Source organism: Chelonia mydas, chromosome 15, assembly GCF_015237465.2.
Source record: "Chelonia mydas isolate rCheMyd1 chromosome 15, rCheMyd1.pri.v2, whole genome shotgun sequence".
NCBI lineage: Eukaryota > Metazoa > Chordata > Testudines > Cheloniidae > Chelonia > Chelonia mydas.
The window spans coordinates 10,199,016-10,225,978 of NC_057856.1; the positions used below are offsets into that span (position 1 = coordinate 10,199,016).

The 26,963-nt window shown below is 41.3% G+C and overlaps 1 protein-coding gene across 15 annotated transcripts in view; it reads right to left on the reverse strand.

Annotated features, from left to right (window-relative positions):
- Positions 1-26,963, reverse strand: part of CIT (citron rho-interacting serine/threonine kinase) — a 95,871-nt gene that overhangs the window by 34,527 nt on the left and 34,381 nt on the right. For all 15 annotated transcript variants that reach the window (XM_043529068.1, XM_043529067.1, XM_043529066.1 and 12 more), the window contains 11 exons: positions 26,090-26,209; positions 22,463-22,633; positions 22,135-22,188; positions 21,549-21,602; positions 19,912-20,052; positions 19,402-19,527; positions 14,918-15,013; positions 6,233-6,349; positions 5,632-5,741; positions 2,627-2,801; positions 521-718 (listed from right to left, as the gene is read on the reverse strand). In XM_043529068.1, coding sequence (XP_043385003.1) covers positions 521-718; positions 2,627-2,801; positions 5,632-5,741; positions 6,233-6,349; positions 14,918-15,013; positions 19,402-19,527; positions 19,912-20,052; positions 21,549-21,602; positions 22,135-22,188; positions 22,463-22,633; positions 26,090-26,209 — 1,362 coding nt within the window. The remainder of the gene's footprint in view (positions 1-520; positions 719-2,626; positions 2,802-5,631; positions 5,742-6,232; positions 6,350-14,917; positions 15,014-19,401; positions 19,528-19,911; positions 20,053-21,548; positions 21,603-22,134; positions 22,189-22,462; positions 22,634-26,089; positions 26,210-26,963) is intronic.

Consider the following 26,963-nt stretch of genomic DNA (forward strand, 5'->3'; position numbering starts at 1 on the left):
GGAGTAAAATTAGAGAAGCAACAACAGTATTTGTCTGATTTTTTTAAAAGGATAGCAGAGTTGGCTAACTTATTATAGAGAAAATACCAGAACATTTGCAATCACATTCCTTTTGAAACAGCACTACTTTCAAAGGTCATACATGAATTTAGAATTAAAAAAAAACAGCACAAAGTCAAAGTCCTACAGTAGGAATAATTTAGTGTGGAGCTTTTAGCTTATCAAGTAAACTGATGATATTTTCACTAATAGCCAATCAGTTTTTGCACAAGTGGACAACAAACAACAAGCATATGTATGTTTTGAGAGACAAAGAACTCTGACATTTTAGCCATCCCTGTGCCTTCCTCAATCCAAGGCACGTTTCATATGTTGCACTGCAAAATTAAAAACATACAAAATTTAAGTCAGGACAACCTCAAAGCTAATAACTTAAGACACTTATTATGAAGCGTGCATCAATGTTCTGTCAGATCTGCAGGTATAGTTCGCAATACCACTCCAGAAGTATGGGACTCACCGTGAGAGCCTGAATCTCCTCCTCTGCCTCAGCTGTAGTCTCCTCTAGTTCAGTTTTAGCCTCCCGGAGCTGATTCTCTAGGGCTGATCGTGCAGCTTGAAGCCCTGAAATCTGAGATTCTCTTTCCTGGAGAGTCAGCTGCAATTCTGTTAATTGTCGTTTCAATTCCAGCTTTTGTTCTTCATGCTCTAAGCTAACCTAGAGAGAAACAACAGCAGCTGAATAGGAGTTACTAATAAGGAAATAGAGAGTACAGCTGCTATATTTGTTCATTTCAAACTAGAGACCTGCCCTAGAATTGCACTCTGGGATTGCATGGCAACACTCCAGTCTAATGTCAGATTTGGATGGATTGGTTAAAAATCAGACCTGAAGGCAACTATCCCTAGGATGCTGCTTCATCCATCACTTGAAAAACACTCATTTGGTTTGAAATGGTTCAAAAATAAAACTATATTGTGTTCTGAAATGAAAACTAGGATTTAAGAGTAATGCCAGCTATGTTGTAAATACGTATCAAATGTTGATATAGATAATTGTGACAATATGAAAGTTAAAGTATAATTTGTGTGATTATCTTGCATAGTTCAAGTTAATATACTGCATTTGAGGCTCTGTAAGAAGAAACTATCAATATTACTTTGAATCTATAAGAAATGTCTTTATATACTGTTCAATTACTTTCATATTTAAACTTCCCTTCAGATTCTTGTTACAGACAGATCTATCTCCTACACTGATGCAACATCTTGGCAGATCCCATTTACCATGACAGAGTGGAGAAAATAGTTTAAAGAAAAAGTTCCAATTTAGCTTTCTGATGCCTGACTCCTTATGTTATTGCAAGTGAATCTGCCCATAATATTGCAGATGTGTGAAAAATAGGCCTGCCAGAAGACCTTGCACTGATGTCTAGCAATTTCTGGCTAATTAAAGGAATGACATTGAACATCCCAAATGTCTTAGCCAGAGTAGAGATTTTGGTTTTTATTGAGAATTAGAGGAGGGACAGCAAGGAAGGAAAAAGGATATTATCCAGGGAATCACAGAATTTGAAGGGACCTCAAGAGGTCATCTAGTCCAGTCCCCTGCACTCATGGCAGGACCAAGTATTATCTAGACCATCCCTGACAGGTGTTTGTCCAACGTACTCTTAAAAATCCCCAATGATGGAGATTCCCAAGGCAATTTATTCCAGTGCTTAACCACCCTGACAGGAAGTTTTTCTTAATGTCCAACCTAAACCTCCCTTGCTGCAATTTAAGCCCATTGCTTCTTGTCCTAGCCTCAGAGGTTAAGAAGAAAAATTTTTCTCCCTCCTCCTTATAACAACCTTTTGTGTACTTGAAAACTGTTATGTCTCCTCTCAGTCTTCTCTTCTCCAGACTAAACAAACCCCATTTTTTTTTAATCTTTCCTCATAGGTCATGTTTTCTAGACCTTTCATCATTTTTCAAAAAGAAAAGGAGGACTTGTGGCACCTTAGAGACTAACAAATTTATTTGAGCATAAGCTACAGCTCACGAAAGCTTATGCTCAGATAAATTTGTTAGTCTCTAAGGTGCCACAAGTCCTCCTTTTCTTTTTGCAAATACAGACTAACACGGCTGCTACTCTGAAATTAATCATTTTTGTTACTCTTCTCTGGAACTAGGTGGAACTCTGGAAATAGGTGGTTCCAACCTATTTCTGCCTGTCTGCCCTTTTTATTTCAAAATAATATAAAAACCTGATTCTTCTAGTCTGCAACTGAAAATAAATGAATTATCCAGCTAAGTATATACACTGTGCCCATCACCATTACATCTGGGCACTATTAAAGGATGTTGTACAAAAGGATGAAAATAAATATAGTTCTAAGAAAGCAAGCTGATCTAGAAACTCAGACTCTACCACTATAACAAAAACCCAAAATAGTCATGCTCAACTCCTTCCAGCAAGCAATACATTTCCATTGTTACAGAAATGGAGCAAAAATTGGGTCATTCAGCTCAAGTCATGATCCTGCAGTGCTGAAAACTAAAACTACTTAATTTTAATTCTCACTGTACTCCTTGAAATGGGATACACCCTAGTACATCAGCCTGCAAAGGATTAAATTTTCACCTCTCGCAGTCTAGTCTCTATCTCCAACAGACGGTTCTTGTCAGTATGGTCCTGAAGACTGATCTTCTCCAATTGCTCTTCTAGTTTTCGGTTCTGGGCCTCTAACTTCCCAGCCTGTGTTTCCAGGTAGAACTTCTGCTGTCTGAGCTCTGAGATCATCTCCTCCTGGGCTTTCCTGATAGGAAAATACATAACAAGAGAAGACATAATCAAACTATATTTTGATCATATAGTTTCATTGGTATAAAAGTTTCCTGGTAAGCAGAATGTGATCACATCAAAATTAGCTCTTCCTATTTTAAATTTCACAGCCCCTTTATGGAAAAAATAAGGTCTCTTATGTTGGCTTCCGCACAGATTCCCACATCAGTGATTAAACCAAGTACGTGCTTCGAGTAGCTCAGATATCATGGTTTTGTAGGCTGTGCATCTGTTTGTACATGGAGAAAGATGAACACCAAACCTTGGAAACCTACAAGAATGTCTGATCTACAGCTCATTCTAAGCTGTCACCCTTTTCCTTGTCATTTGTTTTTCCATTTGGAAAAAAAATGGTTCAATGAATGCTGGGAGCAGGAACTTCCATATGAAAGATCAGAGGAACTGCAACTGGCTTCCTTGCATACAGATTAGTTCTGGATTTTGGAAACTTGCTAGGAGCCCAATCTGGCCAACACTTTAGCAAACTTTTGCCCTGATTGAAACCCTGATGTATGCACTGAACACACAATTACTTATTCACAGAGCTTACAAATATTAATGAACTCATATGCAGAAAAATACTGTGAGATAGGTATTATTATCTCTCTCCCAGAGAAATTACGTGGGATCACATAGCAGAGCTAGAAATAGAACCCAGGTCTTCTGAGTCACAGTCCTGTGCTTTGATAAGAACAAAATCATCCTTCCCCTTTTTTAACCTCCCTCAACTGATTACTGGCAGCCAGAACTATCCAAATAGCCTGGGCAACAGTAGAACAAATGACTCCACCTTCTTCAGAACCAATCATTCATTTTTTTAGTTACTGATAGAACAAAGGCTAGTTGGATTCCACAGTTCCTTGAAGGCTCTAATTGCTAACTGTCCACATCAATAATGCTCAGTTTAGTAATAGCTTTTGTGGATTCAAATATGGTTCAATTATAGATTTACATGCCTTTTCACAGATCAGAGTAATGCAGTAGGGTTTGCTAGTTATATCTATAAGATCTACAGGCATTGCTCAAAAAGAACTCACTTCTCTTAATGACTAAGATGACTCACTCCAAACATGGGGCACGATTACTGACTTGCCAAAGCAATTTGTTTGCCACTCCCTCCCGACATATGAATATTTAAACATAAGTCACAATGGGTAGAATTCCTTTTTTAGGCATTATATCTCTTCCTCTGCCTTTTGACTTTAGTCTGGCGTCCTCCTTCCAGAGGATGCATCTAGTCCAGCTAAATGGTGCTTTCAGTAGTAGACTTTAAAAGCTGTTTATGCAACCTCTTATCAGAATTGCATTATTTGTAAATTTTATTATTAAATTATTACAATGCCCATCCTTATAGCATCCAGCCACCAGTATATCTTATGATTTAATATCCATAAGAGTTCCAAAGTGTCTTGATTAAGTTTCTCCAACTCTTATATGTTGGCAAATGTCTCAATTTTTCATAGCCATAGAGCAAGGAAGAAATCATTACAGCATGGCAAACATGGAACTTTGGTCTCACATATGACAACCATGCTGGTTCCAAAGTTAATATTTCAGTTGGTAGAATACCCTTTTTGATTCTGGTAAACATTTCTTTAGTCAGCAAGAACAGCATTTCAAGAGAAGTGAAAGCTATTACCACACTGAGTTCAAGACCACTGAATGATGCTAGGTCTTACATATGCTTTCCCATGTATGACCTGGTAGATTACTTCTGTATTCTTCAGATTAACGATGTTATGGTTTTAGCAGCCTCTACAAACTTTTTGGATGATTAACTAGAGTGCATATAACAAGAGTATAATCATCTGCATAAAGCAACTCATATAACTTTAACAATTACTTTTGTGGAAGATTTCAGTCTGCTCAGGTTGAAGAGCTTGACAGAAGTTTGAAATGTAATAAAAATTCCTGGCTTTACATCTCTGTTGGTACAATCAATCACTGCTAAGAGTTCAGAGATTCTATGCCAAAACTCATCCTCGCTTGACTTCACAAATGGATCTAACCAACTGCTGTCCACTGAGATTATATCCAGCATTCCACTATGCAGCTGACAGTCTGCACATATTTCTCCAGACAGCCAAACTGTGATATGTCTAATATCTCACTGATAGGCACCAGGATCAGAAATAAGCAATCAGGATTAAAGAATCACTTCGATCTTAAGGATAGGGCCCCTCCACCTTTTTTTTTTTTTTAAACTGAAACAGGCAGAGATAACACCAATACCTCATATTTATAATCTACATTTAAAAACATGAAGGAAAATTCCTAAACCAATATTCACTTTTCTTAGATGTCTTGACAGCTGTTGGGAGCAGGATGGAAGCTTTTGTGAAGAAAGGATATTTAACATTTTCTTCTCATCTTTGAGTGTCAAATAATTATAATAAGGCTTTGAATTCCAATGAGTAATGGCCACCAGAAGCAGATGTGATCAAGTCCTAAACACCAGAAGCAAAAGGAATACTAATTTTTATATATCTCCACAACTGGAACAGCATTGGAATTACTGCTTCTCCGGAAGTGTTTCAGACATTTAAAAATGTTAGAATTTTTCTACAAAACTTATATATTTTGAAAAATTACATGCAGCAAAAAAAGGGACAGCAACAGCCTCATGAAATGATCCAAAACAAATGCAACAATACAGACCAATAAAACTTAACAGCTATGATAGGGGAAATATTGAGCAAACTATAGTTTCTTGTTAGAGAAATAATACGTTTGGAGAATAGGTCTTACTGAGCTCACACCGGGGCTTGTAAATGCAAGAATGCTGTAGCAGTTCCTTTACTTACATGTTTCTCTGTGTAAAAAGGCTGCTATTTGCTGCCAGTTTATTAGCTTCAGACAATTCCACTATTCTCTGCTCCAGTGACCTTATCTTCGAATCCATGGCATTGATCATCTGAAACAGAGCAGTCTGCCTTTGAGATCATGGGATGAAAGTTAGTGACTACAGCAAGGGGGCATTTAAAAATCACTTCTAGAAACTTCATTCAGAAACAAGATATGGGACTGAGTGGACAAGACAACAAAGAAGCAACCACATATTCAGATGTTACATCTGTTACATCAATCTATAACTGCTTTCCACTCTCTTCCAGACCAAGAGCAAGCAGCTCCCACGTGAACCATGTACTGGACTGCCAGGTAGTAACATACTAGGCATGGATGACTTTCTTGAAAGGGAATGTTCTTGGAGACATCATGAATTAAAAGGACAGCTATCAAAACAAAACAAACCACCACCACACACACACACCTCCCCCCACCCCCAAGAAGCCTCCAGCAACAAGACCCAGCAGCAACAGATCTTTATTTTAGGAACATCCCTGAGTAAGAGACTTAAAATGGCTACTCTTAAAATGTTTCAGTTTCTGATTCAGTTACACCTACCGCCTTCTGCTCAGCCAGAATTTTGCATTTCTCATGTGCTTCTTCTTCATGTCTTCGCAGCATATTCTCAAGTGCTTCCTTATCGGCAAGATCTTTCTTCATCTGAGCATCCAGCACCTGAAGTAAACAAAACAAATTTCCTCACTTTGAACCTGTTTCATTAGTCAAAGGGCAGTCAGAAAGAAAGCCACCAGGGAAGGGTTACATTCGATGAAGAGGCTTGACTACTTCCTAAGGAAAACTAGATGAGATGGCAGGAAATGCCGGGGACAGCAAGCTTTGAGAGGACTACTCAGCTATAAGAAATGGTTGAGTTTAATGAGTAAAAGGAGTTATGGAAAGGCTATGGGCTGTTGTTATTTTTTAAACAATCTTTCATTGGCTCATGACATATGCCAGTTTGATATACATGGAAAATTAATTCCTCTATTCACAGAGGAAGTATGGCACAGAAAAGTAGCAATGTAAGCTCCTTTTCATTACCTCACTGATGTGCCTCAACATTGACCTGTAAGAACCACATGTAGGTATGAGAGAGTAATTCAGCCTCCATGACTACTTTAATCCTTTGCCTCTCTGCCGAGACATATAACAAGGGTACCAAGTAAGGTGGTATGAGAGATACCAACACTTGTTCACTAGGAAGTGGACTGAAACAACTCCTTTTGGCTGTTGTAGATTTTTTTTTTAATTAATACACTGCAGATATGTCCACAGCTTTGGATTTTAAATAAACTTAAATAATAAAATAAATTAGGGCTGTCGATTAATCGCAGTTAACTCATGCGATTAACTTGAAAAAATTAATCATGATTAATCACACTGTTAAACAGAATACCAATTGAAAATTGTAAAATATATTTGGATGTTTTTCAACATTTTCAAATATATTGATTTCTATTACAACACAGAATACAAAGTGTACAGTGCTCACTTTATACTATTTTTGATTACAAATATTTGCACTCTAAAATGATAGCAAAAGAAATACTGTTTTTCAATTCATCTCACGCAAGTACTGTAGTGCAATCTCTTTATCGTGAAAGTGTAACTTACAAATGTGGATTTTTTTGATATATAACTACACTCAAAAACAAAACAATGTAAAACTTTAGAGACTTGTTTACATTTACGGGAGATAATGATGCATGCTGCTTATTTACGATGTCACCTGAAAGTGAGAACAGGCATTCGCATAGCACTTTTGCAGCCAGTGTTGCAAGGTATTTACGTGTCAGATATGATAAACATTCGTATGCCCCTTCATGCTTCTGCCACCATTCCAGAGGACATGCTTCCATGCTGATGATGCTTGTTAAAAAAAACAATGCGTTAATTAAATTTGTGACTGAACTCCTTGGGGAAGAACTGTATGTCTCCTGTTCTGTTTTACCCGCATTCTTCCATATATTTCATGTTATAGCAGTCTCGGATGATGACCCAGCACATGTTCATTTTAAGAACACTTCCACAGCAGATTTGACAAAATGCAAAGAGGGTACCAATGTGAAATTTCTAAAAATTGCTACAGCACTCGAACCAAGGTTTAAGAATCTGAAGTGCCATCCAAAATTTGAGAGGGACAAGGTGTGGAGCATACTTTCAGGAGTTTTAAAAGACCAACACTCAGATGCGGAAACTACAGAACCCGAACCACCAAAAAAGAAAATCAACCTTCTGCTGATGGCATCTGACTCAGATGATGAAAATGAACATGCGTCCGTCCGCTCTGCTTTGGATCGTTATCGAGCAGAACCCGTCATCAGCATGGATGCATGTTCTCTGGAATGGTGGTTGAAGCATAAAGGGACATATGAATCTTGCAACGCCGGCTACAACAATGCCATGTGAACGCCTTTTCTCACTTTCACATGACACTGTAAACAAGACGTGGGCAGCATTATCTCCTGCAAACTGTAACCAAACTTGTTTGTCTGAGCGATTTGCTGAAGTAGGACTGAGTGGACTTGTCGGCTCTAAAGTTTTACATTGTTTTATTTTTGAATGAAGGGTTTTTTTGTACATAATTCTACATTTGTAAGTTCAACTTTCATGATAAAGAGATTGCACTACAGTACTTCCAATAGAGGAATTGAAAAATACTATTTATTTTGTTATTTACAGAGCAAATATTTGTCATAAAAAATATAAAGTATTTATTTGTATTCTGTGTTATAATTGAAATAAATTTTTGAAAATGTAGAAAACATCCAAAAATATTTAAATAAATGGTATTCTATTAGTTTAACAGTACAATTAATTTTTTAAAATTGCTTGTCAGCCCTAAACTAAATATGTAAAAGGAACGTAAGAGCTTTCATAGTACTATGAGTTTCAGTGACTACAGATCTGAATTCAAATCAGTAACGTAGCCATGAAAAACTAGGAGGACTGGACTTGATGGACTACTGTTGCAGCGATGGTTGGACTCAAAGAACCAACTGACATTTTGATCCCGTTCTAATTCTTCTGACCTGTCACAACTCCAGTGTTTCTCAGATATCTCCTCTTGGAAGCACCACCATTTCAAACTCACTCTCCCCCTCTCCAAAACTGAATTTGTTCCTCCGTCTAGTCCCTTCCCTTCATCTTCCTTCCTAATCTTACTCCATTCACTAGCTCCACTGTTAACTTCACTATCTTTAGTGCCTCCCATGCTCATAATCTTCAACCTTTCTCTCTCTTCCTCTCCCAAGTCCAGGTTCTCATTATAGCTTTTCCTCCCATTACTATTATTTCTGCTCCAAATACATGCTTCCCACACCTCCTAAATCCCTTCACTGGCATCCCAACTCATTTACCAAAGCCCACATAATCTTGCCCCATTTATACCTTGGCTCTCATTTCCCTCTACTGCTGCCTCCCATTCTTTGCACTCTTTCCAATCCTTTCGCCTTACCACTTCTTTGGTCTCCTTTCTAACATCCAACTCTTGGTTTCATGCCTTGAAAAGTATGCTTGTTCCAATTTGCCATGCACCCTCCACTACTCAGTTTTTTCTTTCAAGAAATTCCTCCTCTCTTTTTAACAGCATCATAGCCTCTCTCTCCGGGACAGTTGTTTAAAGTCTAATCTTGTTCAGACTAAGCTCTTTGGGCCAGTGAACATGTCTTTACATTTGTAAATGCTGTGTAAATTTATAGTGCTAATTAAATGTAATAAATCATAATGACAAAGCTCTGGTCTACACTAGGACTTTAGGTCGAATTTAGCAGCGTTAAATCGATGTAAACCTGCACCCGTCCACACGATGAAGCCCTTTTTTTCGACTTAAAGGGCTCTTAAAATCGATTTCCTTACTCCACCCCTGACAAGTGGATTAGCGCTTAAATCGGCCTTGCCGGGTCGAATTTGGGGTATTGTGGACACAATTAGACGGTATTGGCCTCCGGGAGCTATCCCAGAGTGCTCCATTGTGACCGCTGTGGACAGCACTCTCAACTCAGATAGAGTGACCACACTGGCCAGGTAGACAGGAAAAGAACCGCGAACTTTTGAATCTCATTTCTTGTTTGGCCAGCGTGGCAAGCTGCAGGTGACCTTGCAGAGCTCATCAGCAGAGGTGACCATGCAGAGCTCATCAGCAGAGGTGACCATGATGGAGTCCCAGAATCGCAAAAGAGCTCTGGCATGGACTGAACGGGAGGTACGGGATCTGATCGCTGTATGGGGAGAGGAATCCGTGCTATCAGAACTCCGTTCCAGTTTTCGAAATGCCAAAAAGGCCTTTGTCAAAATCTCCCAGGGCATGAAGGACAGAGGCCATAACAGGGACCTGAAGCAGTGCCACATGAAACTTAAGGAGCTGAGGCAAGCCTACCAGAAAACCAGAGAGGCGAACGGCCGCTCCGGGTCAGAGCCCCAAACATGCCGCTTCTATGATGAGCTGCATGCCATTTTAGGGGGTTCAGCCACCACTACCCCAGCCGTGTTGTTTGACTCCTTCAATGGAGATGGAGGCAACACAGAAGCAGGTTTTGGGGACGAAGAAGAAGATGATGATAATGAGGTTGTAGATAGCTCACAGCAAGCAAGCGGAGAAACCGCTTTTCCCGACAGCCAGGAACTGTTTCTCACCCTGGACCTCGAGCCAGTACCCCCCGAACCCACCCAAGGTTGCCTCCTGGACCCGGCAGGTGGAGAAGGGACCTCTGGTGAGTGTACCTTTTAAAATACTATACATGGTTTAAAAGCAAGCATGTGAAAGGATTACTTTGCCCTGGCATTCGCGGCTCTCCTGGATGTACTCCCAAAGCCTTTGCAAAAGGTTTCTGGGGAGGGCAGCCTTATTGCGTCCTCCATGGTAGGACATTTTACCACTCCAGGCCAGTAACACGTACTCGGGAATCATTGTACAACAAAGCATTGCAGTGTATGTTTGCTGGCGTTCAAACAACATCCGTTCTTTATCTCTCTGTGTTATCCTCAGGAGAGTGAGATATCATTCATGGTCACCTGGTTGAAATAGGGTGCTTTTCTTCAGGGGACACTCAGAGGAGCCCGTTCCTGCTGGGCTGTTTGCCTGTGGCTGAACAGAAATGTTCCCCACTGTTAGCCACGGGGAGGGGGGAGGGTTGAGGGGGTAGCCATGCGGTGGGGGGAGGCAAAATGCGACCTTGTAACGAAAGCACATGTGCTATGTATGTAATGTTAACAGCAAGGTTTACCCTGAAAAAGAGTGTAGCCACTGTTTTATAAAATGTGTCTTTTTGAATACCACTGTCCCTTTTTTTTTCCTCCACCAGCTGCATGTGTTTCAATGATCACAGGATCTTCTCCTTCCCAGAGGCTAGTGAAGATTAGAAAGAAAAAAAAAAAATGCACTCGTGATGAAATGTTCTCCGAGCTCATGCTGTCCTCCCACACTGACAGAGCACAGACGAATGCGTGGAGGCAAATAATGTCAGAGTGCAGGAAAGCACAAAATGACCGGGAGGAGAGGTGGCGGGCTGAAGAGAGGGCTGAAGCTCAAATGTGGCGGCAGCGTGATGAGAGGAGGCAGGATTCAATGCTGAGGCTGCTGGAGGATCAAACCAGTATGCTCCAGTGTATGGTTGAGCTGCAGCAAAGGCAGCTGGAGCACAGACTGCCGCTACAGCCCCTGTGTAACCAACCGCCCTCCTCACAAAGTTGCATAGCCTCCACCCAGACGCCCAAGAACGCAGTGGGGGGGCCTCCGGCCAACCAGCCACTCCACCATAGAGGATTGCCCAAAAAACAGGAGGCTGGCATTCAATAAATTTTAAAGTTGTAAACTTTTAAAGTGCTGTGCGGTATTTTCCTTCCCTCCTCCACCACCCCTCCTGGGCTACCTTGGTAGTCATCCCCCTATTTGTGTGATGTATGAATAAAGAATGCATGAATGTGAAGCAACAATGACTTTATTGCCTCTGCAAGCTGTGATCGAAGGGAGGAGGGGAGGGTGGTTAGCTTACAGGGAAGTAGAGTAAACCAAGGGGCGGGGGGTTTCATCAAGGAGAAACAAACAGAACTTTCACACTGTAGCCTGGCCACTCATGAAACTGGTTTTCAAAGCTTCTCTGACGCGTACCGCGCCCACCCGTGCTCTTCTAACCGCCCTGGTGTCTGGCTGCGCGTAACCAGCAGCCAGGCGATTTGCCTCAACCTCCCACCCCGCCATAAACATCTCCCCCTTACTCTCACAGATATTGTGGAGCGCACAACAAGCAGTAATAACAGTGGGAATATTGGTTTCGCTGAGGTCTAAGCAAGTCAGTAAACTGCATCAGCGCGCCTTTAAACATCCAAATGCACATTCTACCACCATTCTGCACTTGCTCAGCCTGTAGTTGAACAGCTCCTGACTGCTGTCCAGGCTGCCTGTGTACGTCTTCATGAGCCATGGCATTAAGGGGTAGGCTGGGTCCCCAAGGATAACTATAGGCATTTCAACATCCCCAACAGTTATTTTCTGGTCTGGGAGTAAAGTCCCTTCCTGCAGCTTTTGAAACAGACCAGAGTTCCTGAAGATGTGAGCGTCATGTACCTTTCCCGGCCATCCCACGTTGATGTTGGTGAAACGTCCCTTGTGATCCACCAGGGCTTACAGCACTATTGAAAAGAACCCTTTGCGGTTTATGTACTCGCCGGCTTGGTGCTCCGGTGCCAAGACAGGGTTATGGGTTCCGTCTATGGCCCCACCACAGTTAGGGAATCCCATTGCAGCAAAGCCATCCACTATGACCTGCACATTTCCCAGGGTCACTATCCTTGATATCAGCAGATCCTTGATTGCGTGGGCTACTTGCATCACAGCAGCCCCCACAGTAGTTTTGCCAACTCCAAATTGATTCCCAACTGACCGGTAGCTGTCTGGCGCTGCAAGCTTCCACAGGGCTATCGCCACTCGCTTCTCAACTGTGAGGGCTGCTCTCATCTTGGTATTCATGCGCTTCAGGGCACGGGAAAGCGAGTCACAAAGTTCCATGAAAGTGCCCTTACGCATGCGAAAGTTTCGCAGCCACTGGGAATCATCCCAGACCTGCAACACTATGCGGTCCCACCAGTCTGTGCTTGTTTCCCGAGCCCAGAATCGGCGTTCCACAGCATGAACCTGCCTCATTAGCACCATGATGCATGCATTGGCAGGGCCCATACTTTGAGAGAAATCTGTGTCCATGTCCTGATCACTCACGTGACCGCGCTGACGTCGCCTCCTCACCCGGTATCGCTCTGCCAGGTTCTGGTGCTGCATATACTGCTGGATAATGCGTGTGGTGTTTAATGTGCTCCTAATTGCCAAAGTGAGCTGAGCGGCCTCCATGCTTGCCTTGGTATGGCGTCCGCACAGAAAAAAGGCGCGGAACGATTGTCTGCCGTTGCTTTGACGGAGGGAGGGGCGACTGACGACATGGCTTACAGGGTTGGCTTACAGGGAATTAAAATCAACAAAGGGGGTGACTTTACATCAAGGAGTATTTCAGGCAGGACTTCACGGAGGGTTCCAATAAGAAATGGTGCACCTAAGTAATTGTTCTTATTGGAACAAGCAGGTTGGTCTGGCCTCTGATTGATACATGGCTAGATTTACCTCGCTGCACCTTCTCTGTGAGTGACTGCAGTGTGACCTAGAGGAATGAGTCCCCTAGATGGGGGAGAGGGAGAAGCAAATGAGTACAAAACAAATCTGGTCTATTTCTTGTTTTGATCCACTCCATCTATCTTTTACATCTTTGGCTGGCAGCAGACGGTGCAGAAGGACTGCAAGCCATCCACATCTCATGGCTGCTTGGCAGAAGATGGTGCAGTAGGACTGCTAGCCATCCTCATCCCTTGCCTGCCTGGCAGAAGATGATACAGTAGGACTGCTAGCAATCCATATCGCCTGCCTGCTCACCATAAGATGGTTCAATAGGACTGACTGCAGGACTAAAGAGAATGACCTGGTCAAGTCACTTCTAATGTAGTCCCTGCACCCATGTCTGCCCAGGCGCCCCTGGCCGACGTGGCCAGGAGCACCTCGGACATGACAATGACGGCTACCAGTCCTACTGCACCATCTGTTGCCACAAGGCAAGGGGTTGCTGCTGCTGTGTAGCAATGCAGTACCATGTCTGCCAGCACCCAGGAGACATACGGTGACGGTTACCTGAGCGGGCTCCATGCTTGCTGTGGTATGGCATCTGCACAGGTAACTCAAGAAAAAAGGCGCGAAACGATTGTCTGCTGCTGCTTTCACAGAGGGAGGGAGGGAACGGGGGCCTGACGATATGTACCCAGAACCACCCGCGACAATGTTTTAGCCCCATCAGGCATTGGAATCTCAACCCAGAATTCCAATGGGCAGCAGAGACTGCGGGAACTGTGGGATAGCCACCCACAGTGCAACGCTCCGGAAGTCGACTCTAGCCTCGGTACTGTGGAAGCACTCCGCCGAGTTAATGCACTTAGAGCATTTTCTGTGGGGACACACACACTCGAATATATAAAAACGATCTATAAAAAACCGACTTCTATAAATTCGACCTAATTTTGTAGTGTAGACATACCCAAAGAGTGGGAAAAGATCACACTTGGAAGGCACAGAGATCCTTAAAGAATACTTTTGCTGAATGACAAACTGTAGGTTTTTTAGATAAATTCTGAAATCTATTACATAATCCTGTCTCTCTCTCTATGGTTTTCCTAATTTTAGGTGGTGTCTATAATCATGTTTTCAACTGTTTGTTATAAATCTTAAAATATCCTAGAGAAGAGAATAAAATTCAGAGTGGGTGGATCCCTGGACTCACTGGCGGATGTTACAGCTCCAAGGAGATGGAATTTCAAAAGTGCTTTTGTGTTTACTAAATGTAAAGCTTCTAGGGCTGCTCATGTTAATGCTCTTCAGATCAAAGCAAGATCATCAGAAATAATTAAAAACCTTTTTGAAAGACTGATTTCCCATAAGCACCTGTTCTAAAGGAATGGTCTGTTAACAGTTAGATTCGTCTAGCTCTCACAAAGTCTACATGGATAACGCAACCTCACACAAAAGGTGAGAGCGTGATGGGCACGGGTTAGAAAGGCAGAATTATTCAGTTTTCATTCAACTCTCAGAAGTGGTGAAGAAGGAAGCAGAGGACAAGGGATCAGAGTCCAAAACCAGCTGTTTGGGGACTATCCAGAGCCCAGTGCACCTCTAAAAGAGAGTATGAAGGTAATGAAATGAAAAGGGATATTTACTTTGATTTTTTCATCATAGAACTGCTCTTTCTGTTTCAGCTGCAATTCCAGATGCTGTGCTGACAGCTGAGCCTCACGATGCTTCTCCTCCAGCTCCTGAACACAGCAAAGATTTATGTCAGACAGATACAGAAATATAATACATGGAATTTATAAATACATATACAGGACATGTACAAAACACTCATTCCCTCTGGTTTTAAGGCTTTCTAAAATATATCTCTGAGGCCTGGGATCTCAGCTGCATGAGATACCATTATGAAAGTACCTATCACCAGCATTAAACCTTATAAATAGACAGATAGATACATCAGTTGTCCTATTTTAGGGTTAGGTAGTATAATAAAAAGGGTAAAGAGATGTTTAAAAAAGAAGCAGATTCCACCTCCACCAAGAACTGCCTTCTGAGCCAGTACTGCCCCTTCCAACCTGCTTCCAAAAAAAATTAAGGTATTCCCCAAAATGGAGCCAGAATGGTTTGTGATAATGAGCAGTTATGACCAGCTCATAGATGTGTGATGGGATTCTGAAACCCTAGACAAAAAAACCCCCATCATTTTGCAGTTAACTTTAAATTCCTTTGCATCAGATTGGCTGGTGAAGGTTTCAAATATATGCCTGGATATCTGATAACAAGGGAAAGACATGTGGTAGAGTGATTTGAATACAGGACAGGAATTCCTGAGAGTTTAGTCTCATTTCTGATAATGTCCCTCCCTCTCTTTCTAGCCTTGGGCAAATCACTTAGAACATAAGAGCAGTCATACTGGGTCAGACCAAAGGTCCATCTAACCCAGTATCCTGTCTTTCGACAGTGGCCAATGCCAGGTGCCCCAGAGGGAATGAACAGAACAGGTAATCAAGTGATCCATCCACTTAGACCTTGATTCTGCACTGAGGATCATGCAGGTAAACCTCTGGGTCAGTGTAGTTCTCAGTGCAGTGGTGCCTTAGTTTCTATGCTTCAGATTCTCCATTTGTAGACAGGGGATAATCCTTTCTGTCCTCCCTACATGGTTGTTGCCAGGATGGATATTTATAAATTGCTTTGAAGATGAAAAGTGCTTTATAAGTTATACATTAGGTGCAAAAAAATATTTTTATCCTCAGTGGCTCACAAGGGTGAAGGAACGTAAGTCACACAAAATACAGCCCTGAATAAGTGAAATAGCCCTGTCTCTCACAGGTAAACCAGTTTGGCAGAAGGGGGCATTTTTGTTCTTTGAAGTTGGTCTTTAAGGTAGAGCTAGAGAGTCTCCTTTCTTGAGGCTTGCTCTCAATAGCTGAGACTTCAGAGAACGTTCTTCTCTTTCATAGCCAGGTTTGCCATTCCAACAGTTTCTGCAGCACAGGAGGCAGATCCAGACCTGTCAAGCCCAGGAAAGTGGGTTGATTGCCACTTAGCCAAGCTCCAGTTTTGTGATCCCTCCAGGTCTCCTGCCTGCCTTCCTATCTACACAGCACAGGACAATTCCCTGACATTTCTCTAGTTGACACACACGCATTTTCTATCCCCTGATCTTCCCTTTCGCTTATCTCAGGAAACCACCTTGGGAGCACACAAAGGTTCCTTTGATCCAGTCACAGCATCAACCCTCCACCACACGGGCTACAAAAATGGAATGAAAGCCTGCCAAAAAGCAGTCATCTAGAAGGAGCTTGCAGCATTTCGTACCCTGGAAGGGGCACTATTGTTTTCTTCAGTTGGAAAATGGCTTCTAGTACCAAGAAGCCAATTCAGCTTTCACACGGGCCCACACAGTATAGATCCAAATAGTGAATCACACAACCAGGTCAGCAGCAGCTTCAGAGTTACCACCACATGGCTGCTCATGCTAGAGTAGAAGCTCTGCCAACTCCTGAAGTGGCCCTCTGCAGTGTGGACATAGAAATGTAGTCTCTTATTTCAGATAATCTTCTCCAGCAATTCATATTCAGCTCCCCACACCCAACCCCTGCCTTTTATTCACTATAACCACTGAGAACAGCCATCTATACTCCCAAGCAGCAAAGAATAAAATGCCCTTTATTTTTTATGATTCAGAACTTGGCATTTCCTTCCTGTGGCTCTCTTCATCTATAGACAGGCCAGCAGGGCTCATCAAGTACAACTGGAAGAGTTCATTCCTTCACAGAAAAACATCATCCATTTCTTCTGAAGGCTCACCACCTGACTCCCTTCCTCTCTTCCCTCAAAACTAGAAGAAACAGAGGCCATACCTGTTCCTACATCTCCACCCATCCTCTTCTCCCCATCACTACCAAGAACAGTTCATCAGAGTCCCTATAAAAAATGCCCAACACCAGCTGCTTCATGGGATTAAAGGAGTCTTCAGACAGAGGAATGTATATCTGACTCAGCCCACCACCCCATATACTCTGCCACTGTAGCAGAAATCACAGAAAAGGTCCTCTCCGCTACAGGGACACACCAACAGAACAAAAGTCCAAATCTGACCCATCTTCAGACTTTTGCCAGTTGTCTGGTCACCAGGAGAAAAATAAAGGCATTTATGGTTAAAGAAGAAAAAAATCCACTTCCTCAGAAAAGTCCAGATCTCACCAAACTGTAGAGCAAAAACTCTAGATACCATAAAAAGAAACCTAACTGCAATCAGAAAAAGACAACTTCATTTTCTCTTTTGCCCTCCAAAGAGGGCTAATTCTCCGAGTCAGAACTGGCGGGACCTAAGGAAGAGACCCCTGAAGCCCCAGACCTGCGTGTCTTAGTGTTATATAAGGGCATTATGGTCCCCAACATTCTATGTAAACTTGGAGAAAACTGCAGCTCCAAAACAAGGCCCCTGGAACAGTGAAATGATATTTCTGCATTCCCTTCCGTTTTTTATGAAGAATAATAAAACAAACAGAAATGCCCAAATACACGCAAGAGGCTTATGCAACAAGTCACAATATATTACATGGTCTCTGAATACAAAGCTGGCTTTGTACCCGTGCAAGCAGCGGTCTTTCACTTATCACGCCCCGATACTGAAAGACAGAACAATGCCAAGGGACCTCTTCTACCTTCTTTATGGTGCCTCAAGGGTTCTGATCTTGAAATCTATTTATGCAGCTATTTCTCAGAACAATTATGGATCACCTATCAACCTCAGGTAAGGCTATTTATACATTCCCATTGGGCCTTCACACAGGGTATGTCTCCGGTTCTCCTACAGTCAGGACTACGACCACCTATCCAAGGGTGTTTAACATGTTAGTTTTCCTGGTAGTAACCCCAAGAGAAAAAGCGTAGGGGAGGGGCAGATAATCCATATCTATCCCTTTTCTATATTACAGGCTCATCGGACCTCCATTCAAGCTAAAAGCAACAACCACCACCAAATATGTGACCTTTTTCCTTCAACACCACATTTTTAATTAGCCCTCCTTCAGAGTAGCGCTGCTGTTATAAACTTACTGTTGGAACGATAAACTTAGCTATTAAGGGGAGGCTAAATATGTGCTATCCTGATCTCTCTTCTTCAAAAATGAGTCAGGGTTGCTATTCCACCCCTCCTTTGGTAGGGGATCATTTTTAATTTTCAATATATCTTTTGGGTCTCCTTCAGGCACTGTAGAAAGGTAATTTAATGAAAGATAGATAGTTGATACACATATCTTTCCTGGTAGTTGAGTTTAACATATATTTTGTCTCTGGAAGCAGTCTCACTGGGGGGTGGGAAGTGTTCCCAAGGGCACAGTAAACCAGTTCCCTGTGACTGACAGGTCTGGGTCCTACATCCTATGCTTCAGAAGGAAACCCACTGTTTGAATGGGTATTTGTAGAAGAGAACTCATCAGAGCAGCACACATTTATTTATCTGCCTCATCACAAGACAATGGCTTCTTCCCCCAGGGAGGTATAAGTACCAGCAGTACCCTCTGTTTGGTTCACTTTAGACTAAATTAACCAAAAAGACTTAACAGATCTAACAATGAGAAAAACAAGAAATTGCCAACTATAGTGGGGAAGGTATGTGGGTGAGAATGGATCTCTGACAAAAATTTAAGAGAAAAACAGTTTTGATGATTAATTTTGTTCTTCTGCAAAATGTAAGCATTTGGGATAGATTAGATGTCAGACTAAATCGCAAGGGATTTCAAAGTTAAATACTGAAGATGTCATTGTTACACAACCCAGCACTGACCATTAAGAAGGTTATGCTTTTGAAATAGACATTAGGAAATGAATTGCATACTAGTGAGTTAATACAACTGAGTTGGAAAATTTCCTATTGGGGCAACTGGGATTTTTAAAAAGTCATTTGGTAAGAGATCATAGATGCTTCGGACTTAGTTTATAACTAACACTGCAGGCAGCAGAATTTGTGCACTGAAGTTATTTCCAACATAAAATTTATATAACATCCAATTCCCTTATTCAACAACCCCCACCCAATTGTATGGAGTTCTATGTCCTTTCTTCCCACTCCACTGTGGCATACCCTTTCCCTTTATCTTTCATTTTCATCCCTGCTCACCAAAATTTTGTCTGCCATCTGTTGAATCTGCTGAGATTTAGTCTGAATATCTTCCTTTAGTCGGTTTTCTCTGCGTTCCACAGTCTCTAATCTCTTCACTTGATTCTCCAGAGAATGGCGCCGTTCCTGCAGAGCAATTATGAACTGCCATTTAAACTAAACAAGTTTTGATGATCAAACAGCAGTAAGCAGGCACTAGGAAAAGTCAGCTGAAGCCATCAGTATGTGGTCCTCTTCTACATCCAAAATCATCCCCACTCCCAAAGACTTACCCTAGTCACATGTTCATATTGAATCCAGATGAAAAACAACACCGAAAAGCCTCCCAGTAAGTATTCTTCAGAGAAATACATTTATAAAAGAATGAATAATCATCTGCTATTTTCTAATCTCTCTCCTCTGACAAGCTGTTACAGGGATCCTGGCCATTCAGTGTTCCACAAGTAATAGTTTCTAAGCCCAGTTACATCCTATTGACTAGTCCAGTGCAGCCAGAAATTCTCTGCTCACCTCTGCTTCAAGCAGTTTCTTTTTCATGCCTTCATTAGAGTCTTCCCGATTCTGCAATTTCTCCAACTCTTTCTCTGCTCTCTCCTTTGCCTGACGGATATTCTGAAGAAGTTCAGTTGCCTCAGAGCTGGCTTTCACAGCCTAAACCAAGAGGGGGAAAAAATATCAGTAAATGTTAGTACAAAGTCACACACACAAAAAGTCTTCATAGTAACAGATGCAAGTACAGTATGATGGCAACCTCAGATGTTCAGCATTCTGAATAAAACATTTATAAAAGCCTGGCCTGGCAGCCTAGAATTAGCACAACATCCAACCGTGTGAAGGAATATTTCATTTAGTCTCCTGAGGGCTGTAATACTTTGGTCTAATTCTGGTTGACGTCTAGTGTTAGGCTGGCTGGTTGGTGTTTAGTGGCCTGTGATGGTGGTCAGACTAGATGATACGGTAGTCCCTTCTGGCCTTAAACTCTATGAATCCAAGTTCAAACCTCTACTCCAAACTTCACTTCTGCTGTTGCAAATGTTGGAAAAAGTACAAGGGAAGGAGAACTACAGGTCTGTCTTGTTGTACCAGTAGCTTCTACTGCTCTACTTGCACTGGAGTTCAAGCCTAGTCCACAAACTCAGCCTAATCCCTGGAGACAAGATTTATAGATATATTTCTGTACAAGTGCTGAGAGAACATTGTGTTGAGCCACATCAATTCTTGGAAAGAATGAAATAGTAATGGTGAAAACTGGTGGCCTGCTTGAAGGACTGAGATGAAAGTGACACCCTCATGCTGTTTTGACCTCAAAAGGGTGTTCACACTACAGAGTCATTATCCTTAAGGAAGCCCCATTTCTGGAAAGCCAAAACAGCCAACAGACTAGTTGCGTGGAGGGGTTTGAGATGCTTGCAGACAGATATGAAGCGGCTAGCTCTCTCCTCTCCCCAAAAAGAACCACCATTAGCAATGTATTAGCTGGTATATTGTTTTCTCACATGTAGCCCTTTTGGGTGCACTGGAATTTCAGTGCCCATTAAAGTGAGACTGATAGCACTGACTGCAGCAAGGTAGGTACCGTGTATACTTCCTCCAGATGCTAATGTATCCTAATCCTGTCATGAACCCTTATCATAGAATCGTAGGGCTGGAAGGGGCCTCAATGGGTCAGTCTAGTCCAGTCCCCTGCATTCTACTGTTTGACCTATCGACAGAGTAGAGATTGCTAATTGAGAAGTGATTTTATGATTAATACCAAAGTATGCTGGGAGAGTAAGCCAAGACCAAAATACATTTCACTAGAACTAGCAAGACATGAACCCAGGTCTCCAGAAATAAAAGGTTAGGATAGTGTGTTAGATGCTGTACGCCCATGCTGGCCTTTTAAATTAGAATTTCTATGCACTATTCCTGTTGTGACTCAACTTCATTTGTAAAAATAAACACTGTTAACACATTTCAAGGGCAGAAAGCATATTGAGAATTCTGATTTCAGATACCAGCTCCCACCCCCACTTTCTCCCTCTGACATCCCCTCTTGCCGTGACTAATTCTATTTTTGACTATGAAACACAGTGCACATCTCCCCTGCATTAGGGTTTTACTGGAAAGCCTTGTGAAAAATTCACCAACCCCATCCCTGACTTTACCTTTGCCAGCTTGTCCTGCAGTTCCTGGATTTTGGTTTGCTGCTCTGTATTGATCTACAGTTAAACGCAAGGGAGAAAAAATGAATGCCCACCGTACTTGTGATTTATTTATTTTAGTCTTGCTTCCCAGAATCTTTGTTTCTCCTTATAATTCCAACCTGCCAAATGATCCAATGCATTCCTGCTCCTGATTTCCTCTCGACCATTTGCCATATTTCTGTCACTAAATAAATCACTTTGACACAGCATGCAGAACTAAATAAATTTATTTTTCAGAATAATCGTATTTTCTACGTGCCATTCTTCATTCATAATGATACATACAGGGTTTTTCTTTTAACTCACCTCCAACACAGATTGCACATAATAGCTTTGTCTTGGCATAGCTACTCTATAAGTTCAGTTGACAACAGACTGACCAAGCCCAGCTTTAAATCAAATCACACAGAACAGTCAGTCCCAAAAAGAAAGAGGATGGAAGTCTGTTCATGCCACTGACTATCCATGGATGTTCTGGGTTTCTGACAGTGATAATATACTTGGACAGAATCAGGCAGTAAACTCCACTGACACTAAGGAAGCATACCTTCTCCAGTTTGGAATACAGCTCTCCTACTTCAGTTTTCCCATGGTCTTTAGCCTGTAATTTAAAAATATAAAATGTATAATTCTGAAGAAAAGTTTTAGGATCTTGGACTTCACCCAGAATCATAACCTCAGGCAGTTTAAATGTAAACAGCTTTACAGGGAATAAATGAAATTGTTCCAACTATACTGGTAATACAAAATGGCTTCCAACTGCACAACCCATACCAAGTTTCCAAGGACTTGAATGCAACTCATTTATAAATCCCAGCCAACACACACTAGAAACTAGGAGTGTAACAACACCTCTCCCAGGGAGCCTTCACTACCTTCTGTAGTTTGTTGTGACATTCAGTAGCTTTACGTTTGAATTCTTCAGCTGCCAATCGTGACTCTCTCAACTCCGATTCATAGAGATCACTACGTCTACGAGCTGAAATAAGATCCTCTTCTAACTGATTCATCATCAACCTCATCTCTTCCACCTGGGCTTGATACTCCTGTGCAAGGAAAAGGGATGTCACATTTTGGAAAGCAAAGAGGAAAGACAGAGAGTGGCAAACAGTACGAATATACGGAATAGGCAGAAAGCAGACAAAGTATGTAACGAGAGGACAAAAACATAAAATAAGAGGGTGAGAGCCAGGCAGAATACAATATCCATTCCTTTCTGGCTTGTGTCTTTCATGACAAAGAGCTAATAAGTCATTTCCAAGCCATTACCTCAGAGAAGATATGAAATGTAACCAAAAAAACTATTTTGAGGGGATTCCACTGCAGAAACACATCCATAGTTTTTGAAACAAATGGTAAAGTACTTACATGTTATTTCTCTCCCTGAAGGTTAGTGGTCTATATAGACATATGCTTCTGAGTTTTGTGCCTCTGTCAAACACCCAGATATATTCTCTCCGAGTTATTCAGCCTGACAACATGAGAATTACTACAAACCTGGGTGGTCGGGGTGGGTGAAAAGGAGAAAAAAAAAAATGCGTTGTGGCCTCCAACCATCAGTTTACTGGTTTCTTTTGATAGCTCAGGAAATAAACATATTAACCCTAAAGTAAAATCCTCTATCATTCTTGATGGGAGTAGCGGTAATCTAGTATCAAATGCTACCTTTGGAGGATAACCCTCGAGGAGTCACATTTTCCCCCCAAAAGGCCAATATTCTATGTAGTTCACGCCTCCATTAAACTACAATAAAGGATTTGGAATAAAAATTCTGGAAAAGTGCAACGCCTAAAAATCAAAGAACAAAAAGAACATTTGGACTGATTGTTCCAATTAGGCAAGAATCCAAGATGAGAAGTGGTGTAGATAGATCCTGAGGTGACCAATGAAGTCTTCAGTAGAGGCATTGATTGTTATTACATAGTAAGCATTTGTATAGTCCTTTAAATATACAAGGGCTTACAAGAAAACAAATATTGTCTCTTTCCTAAAGAGCTTGTTTTTATATCTATCTATCTGGTGGGTGGGGAGCATGCACACCCAGGAGATTGCTAGGCAAGTACACAACACAGACAAAGGAATGGGAGAAAGGACATAACAGATCTTGCTTTCCATGTTATTTTCTTAGAGTCTATATACACATATTATTAGTCATTTCTCCCTACCAAACCTTGCCCATTCACCCACTGCTTTTATTTTCTCCTGTGTTCAAATTCATATTTATCAGTTAATTCTCTGCTCTCTCCGCTTCTGCCACATATGGCTGGAGGTTGCCACTAGCAGCCATCTGCCTTAGAGTGACTCTCTGGTTCATAATACCAACAGTTGATTTAGCTGACCCATCCTCCCACCAAGTCCAACTGTTGCAGTCCAACTATTTTCTCCCTGGATGGGGCTGGAGCTTTTATACCATAGGTGATGCAAACATCCATTGATGTGAAAGGATATTTTGCACTAATGCATTTGTGCAAAGAAAGATGCAGAATGCTTGGAAGAAGTGTGTTCTGCTCAGAGATCACAATTTGGACCAGCACTTCCAAGAATGCTCAATTTCTAGAGCAACAATCACTTGACAAAGGAATTATAAACAAGGCCTCACATGGCATTGAGAAAGTTAATGAATTTGGGGGCAGTTAAATAAAATTTCAGTTTTTCTTGCTTCTTGATACTATCCAGGCTGTATCTTTAAGCACATCATATACTAAGGTCAGAAGAACATGTCACACAACTCAAACACACACACACACACACACACCACTTCCACTTGCACATCTTAACCTAAGGCATCCAACATTGGGCACCTGAACACAGAAAAGCTGAAGCGAAAACTAACCAGAGATTAAAAACTGTTATATAAAAATATACTATATAGTCAAATAATGTCTAGAATCCAAGTCTGAAATAATAATGCTCTCTTATACACTGTACCCAAATTGATGTTGAATTTATGACATTAACCCGAAATATCAATACTTGAACTTTATTCTCCTTGTGGGATTTGCCATTGTTGGTAACTTAAATATTCCACCTCAACAGGATTCTCCCCAAGGATGGCTTTTCTTAGGGTTTTCCCCACAGGATCTCCATCCTCTCTCTCAGACCCTAATTTCATTTTCCTGAAAGAAATGCTCCAAGCCCTCTTATTTGCCAAGACTGACCAGCTTGAGTGAGCGGAAACTACACATTCTGGCACCTGAGCTTAAGATAACTCAGAGGAACCCTGTAGTAGGTTCTTTTAGACAATTTCCTCTGGTGACCTAAACAGCACCTTAACATTCTCATGAATCTTAGCCATAACCTATGTTAAAAGATATGGAGTTCAAATTGTGTTGGGATGCAAGTTTTATTAAAATTCTTATTCTTCCTCTCTGACAAATAAGTTTGTACATTTTCAAAACCTAATCATCATCCCAAAACATTCTATATATAACAAATATTTAAAACAACTCTACTAAAGCAGCAACAGCTCTCAAAGTAGCTCGCCTTAGAACACTGTCATTTTCCAAAACAACCAGCAAAACGAATACTTAAGCTGTATATATGGTTCTGCCACATCTTGAGGGTTTTATCTGCACTTCATTAAATTTTGCATAAGGTAAGTCTCCAGACAAGAGCTATTACCAAGGGTTCTGTGCATACAGGTCTCACACACAAAAACATTAGTCAGTTAATATTTGTAAAGTGCTTTAAAGATGAAAAGCAGTAGATGATTGTCAACTATTGTTTGAACTCCACAGAAATTTCAATTTCTTTTTTCTCAATATAATGTGTTTCCATTACACCATAGAATATAATGGGTTCTGTGTGGTAGACTATTTTTAATCTTAAAATTACCCAACATTATTTGTTGTATTTTTCATTTAAGCTCTCTCTCTCCACCCCCAGTAAAACAAAGTTCACACTTTTCTGAAGGAAAAAAATTATCTGAACAAACATCTTCTCTTCAAAAAAATCTAAGTTAGAAAAAGAACAGTTCAGCGACATAGGCAGTATTTTGAAAAACAGCCACATTCAAAGCTGAGTAGACATTGAAAATGGTTAAAGTAAAACAAGATATGGGTTAATGTGGTTTCCCCCCAATTCACAATTCCCATGTGAGGATTCATGAGCTCTAGTTGAGAGCAATATTAACCCTTGCTAACTTGTGTAACGTGATTGCTTAAAATGGATTTTTCCAACATGTCAGTTTCACAAAATATTGCAACTCTCTTCTAATTTGTTTTTTTAGGCAAAGATTTCATTTGATCAGCTTGATGGACTGCAAAAAAAATGTAGGAAGGCTCAAGACCATGCATGTTTGCAAACAGACACATGTCCAAGTTTGTTCTTAGTTACTTTAAGAAACTCTTCCCTCCTGCCGCCGCCCCCCCCACCCACACACACACACACACACGCAGCCTTGGCATCCCACCAATATGAAAACACATTCCTGGCATTAGAACCAGGTAATACAAGCAGTGAGTTCTACTGTCAGCTATTCTGCTCCCAAGAAGCAGTGGTACCTGTTCTTTGATCTCCTGCAGTTTTCGGCTCTGCTCTCTGATATCATGAAGAAGCTGTAGCGCCTTGTCATCCTCCTGAGACACCTCCAACCGCGCCTGTTCCAGGCTTCGCTTTAAGCTCTGCAGAAAGCAAAATGTTCAATGCATAGACCCTTTGCACGCTCCTCTATAAGAAACATCCTCAGTCAAAGGAACACAAAGCTTCTCCTCAAATACAGTGAGACAACATAAATTAAGACACCAATTACGGAAACTTGCAAATTCACTGCTACTGAACTTCAATTTTTCCAGCTGGAGAAAAGCAATACACTTACAAATACAATCTACTGCGCAGAGATCTTAGTTCAAACCCTACTCTTGTAGACCAGGTGTGGAGTCAAAGAACACGCACAGTGAGTGAGACTTCTTAGCGACATTAATTATCCATCCTTTAGCACTACTTATTCACATCTCTAGCACTAGCACTCATCTGATGCTATATTACTACCATGACTTGCTATTTTTCTCCCCATTATTGAACTCAGTTATGTCCTTTACTCTTTTTTAAACTTTAAAGAGAAAAGGGCAGACTATTGTTTCAAGGTTTGGGCAAAACCTTTGCTTACAAACTTCAAAATTAGACAAATGCTCCTGTCACCTACTTAATGTCTATATCATTTTTCATCCAGAAGGATCCAAAACTTTTTAAATGTTGTTTATATAATAGAAAATAGTATATCCAGATGGTTCAACCCAGCTTCAGATGCACTTCCTGCTGTGCATTATTGCATTGAAAGCCCCCCATTTATCAAATAAATTCATATTCCCCATTCTATTTAGATAAATAAAGTTACACTCTATAGGAAATGCTTCACACTCCACTGAAAAGCAGCCA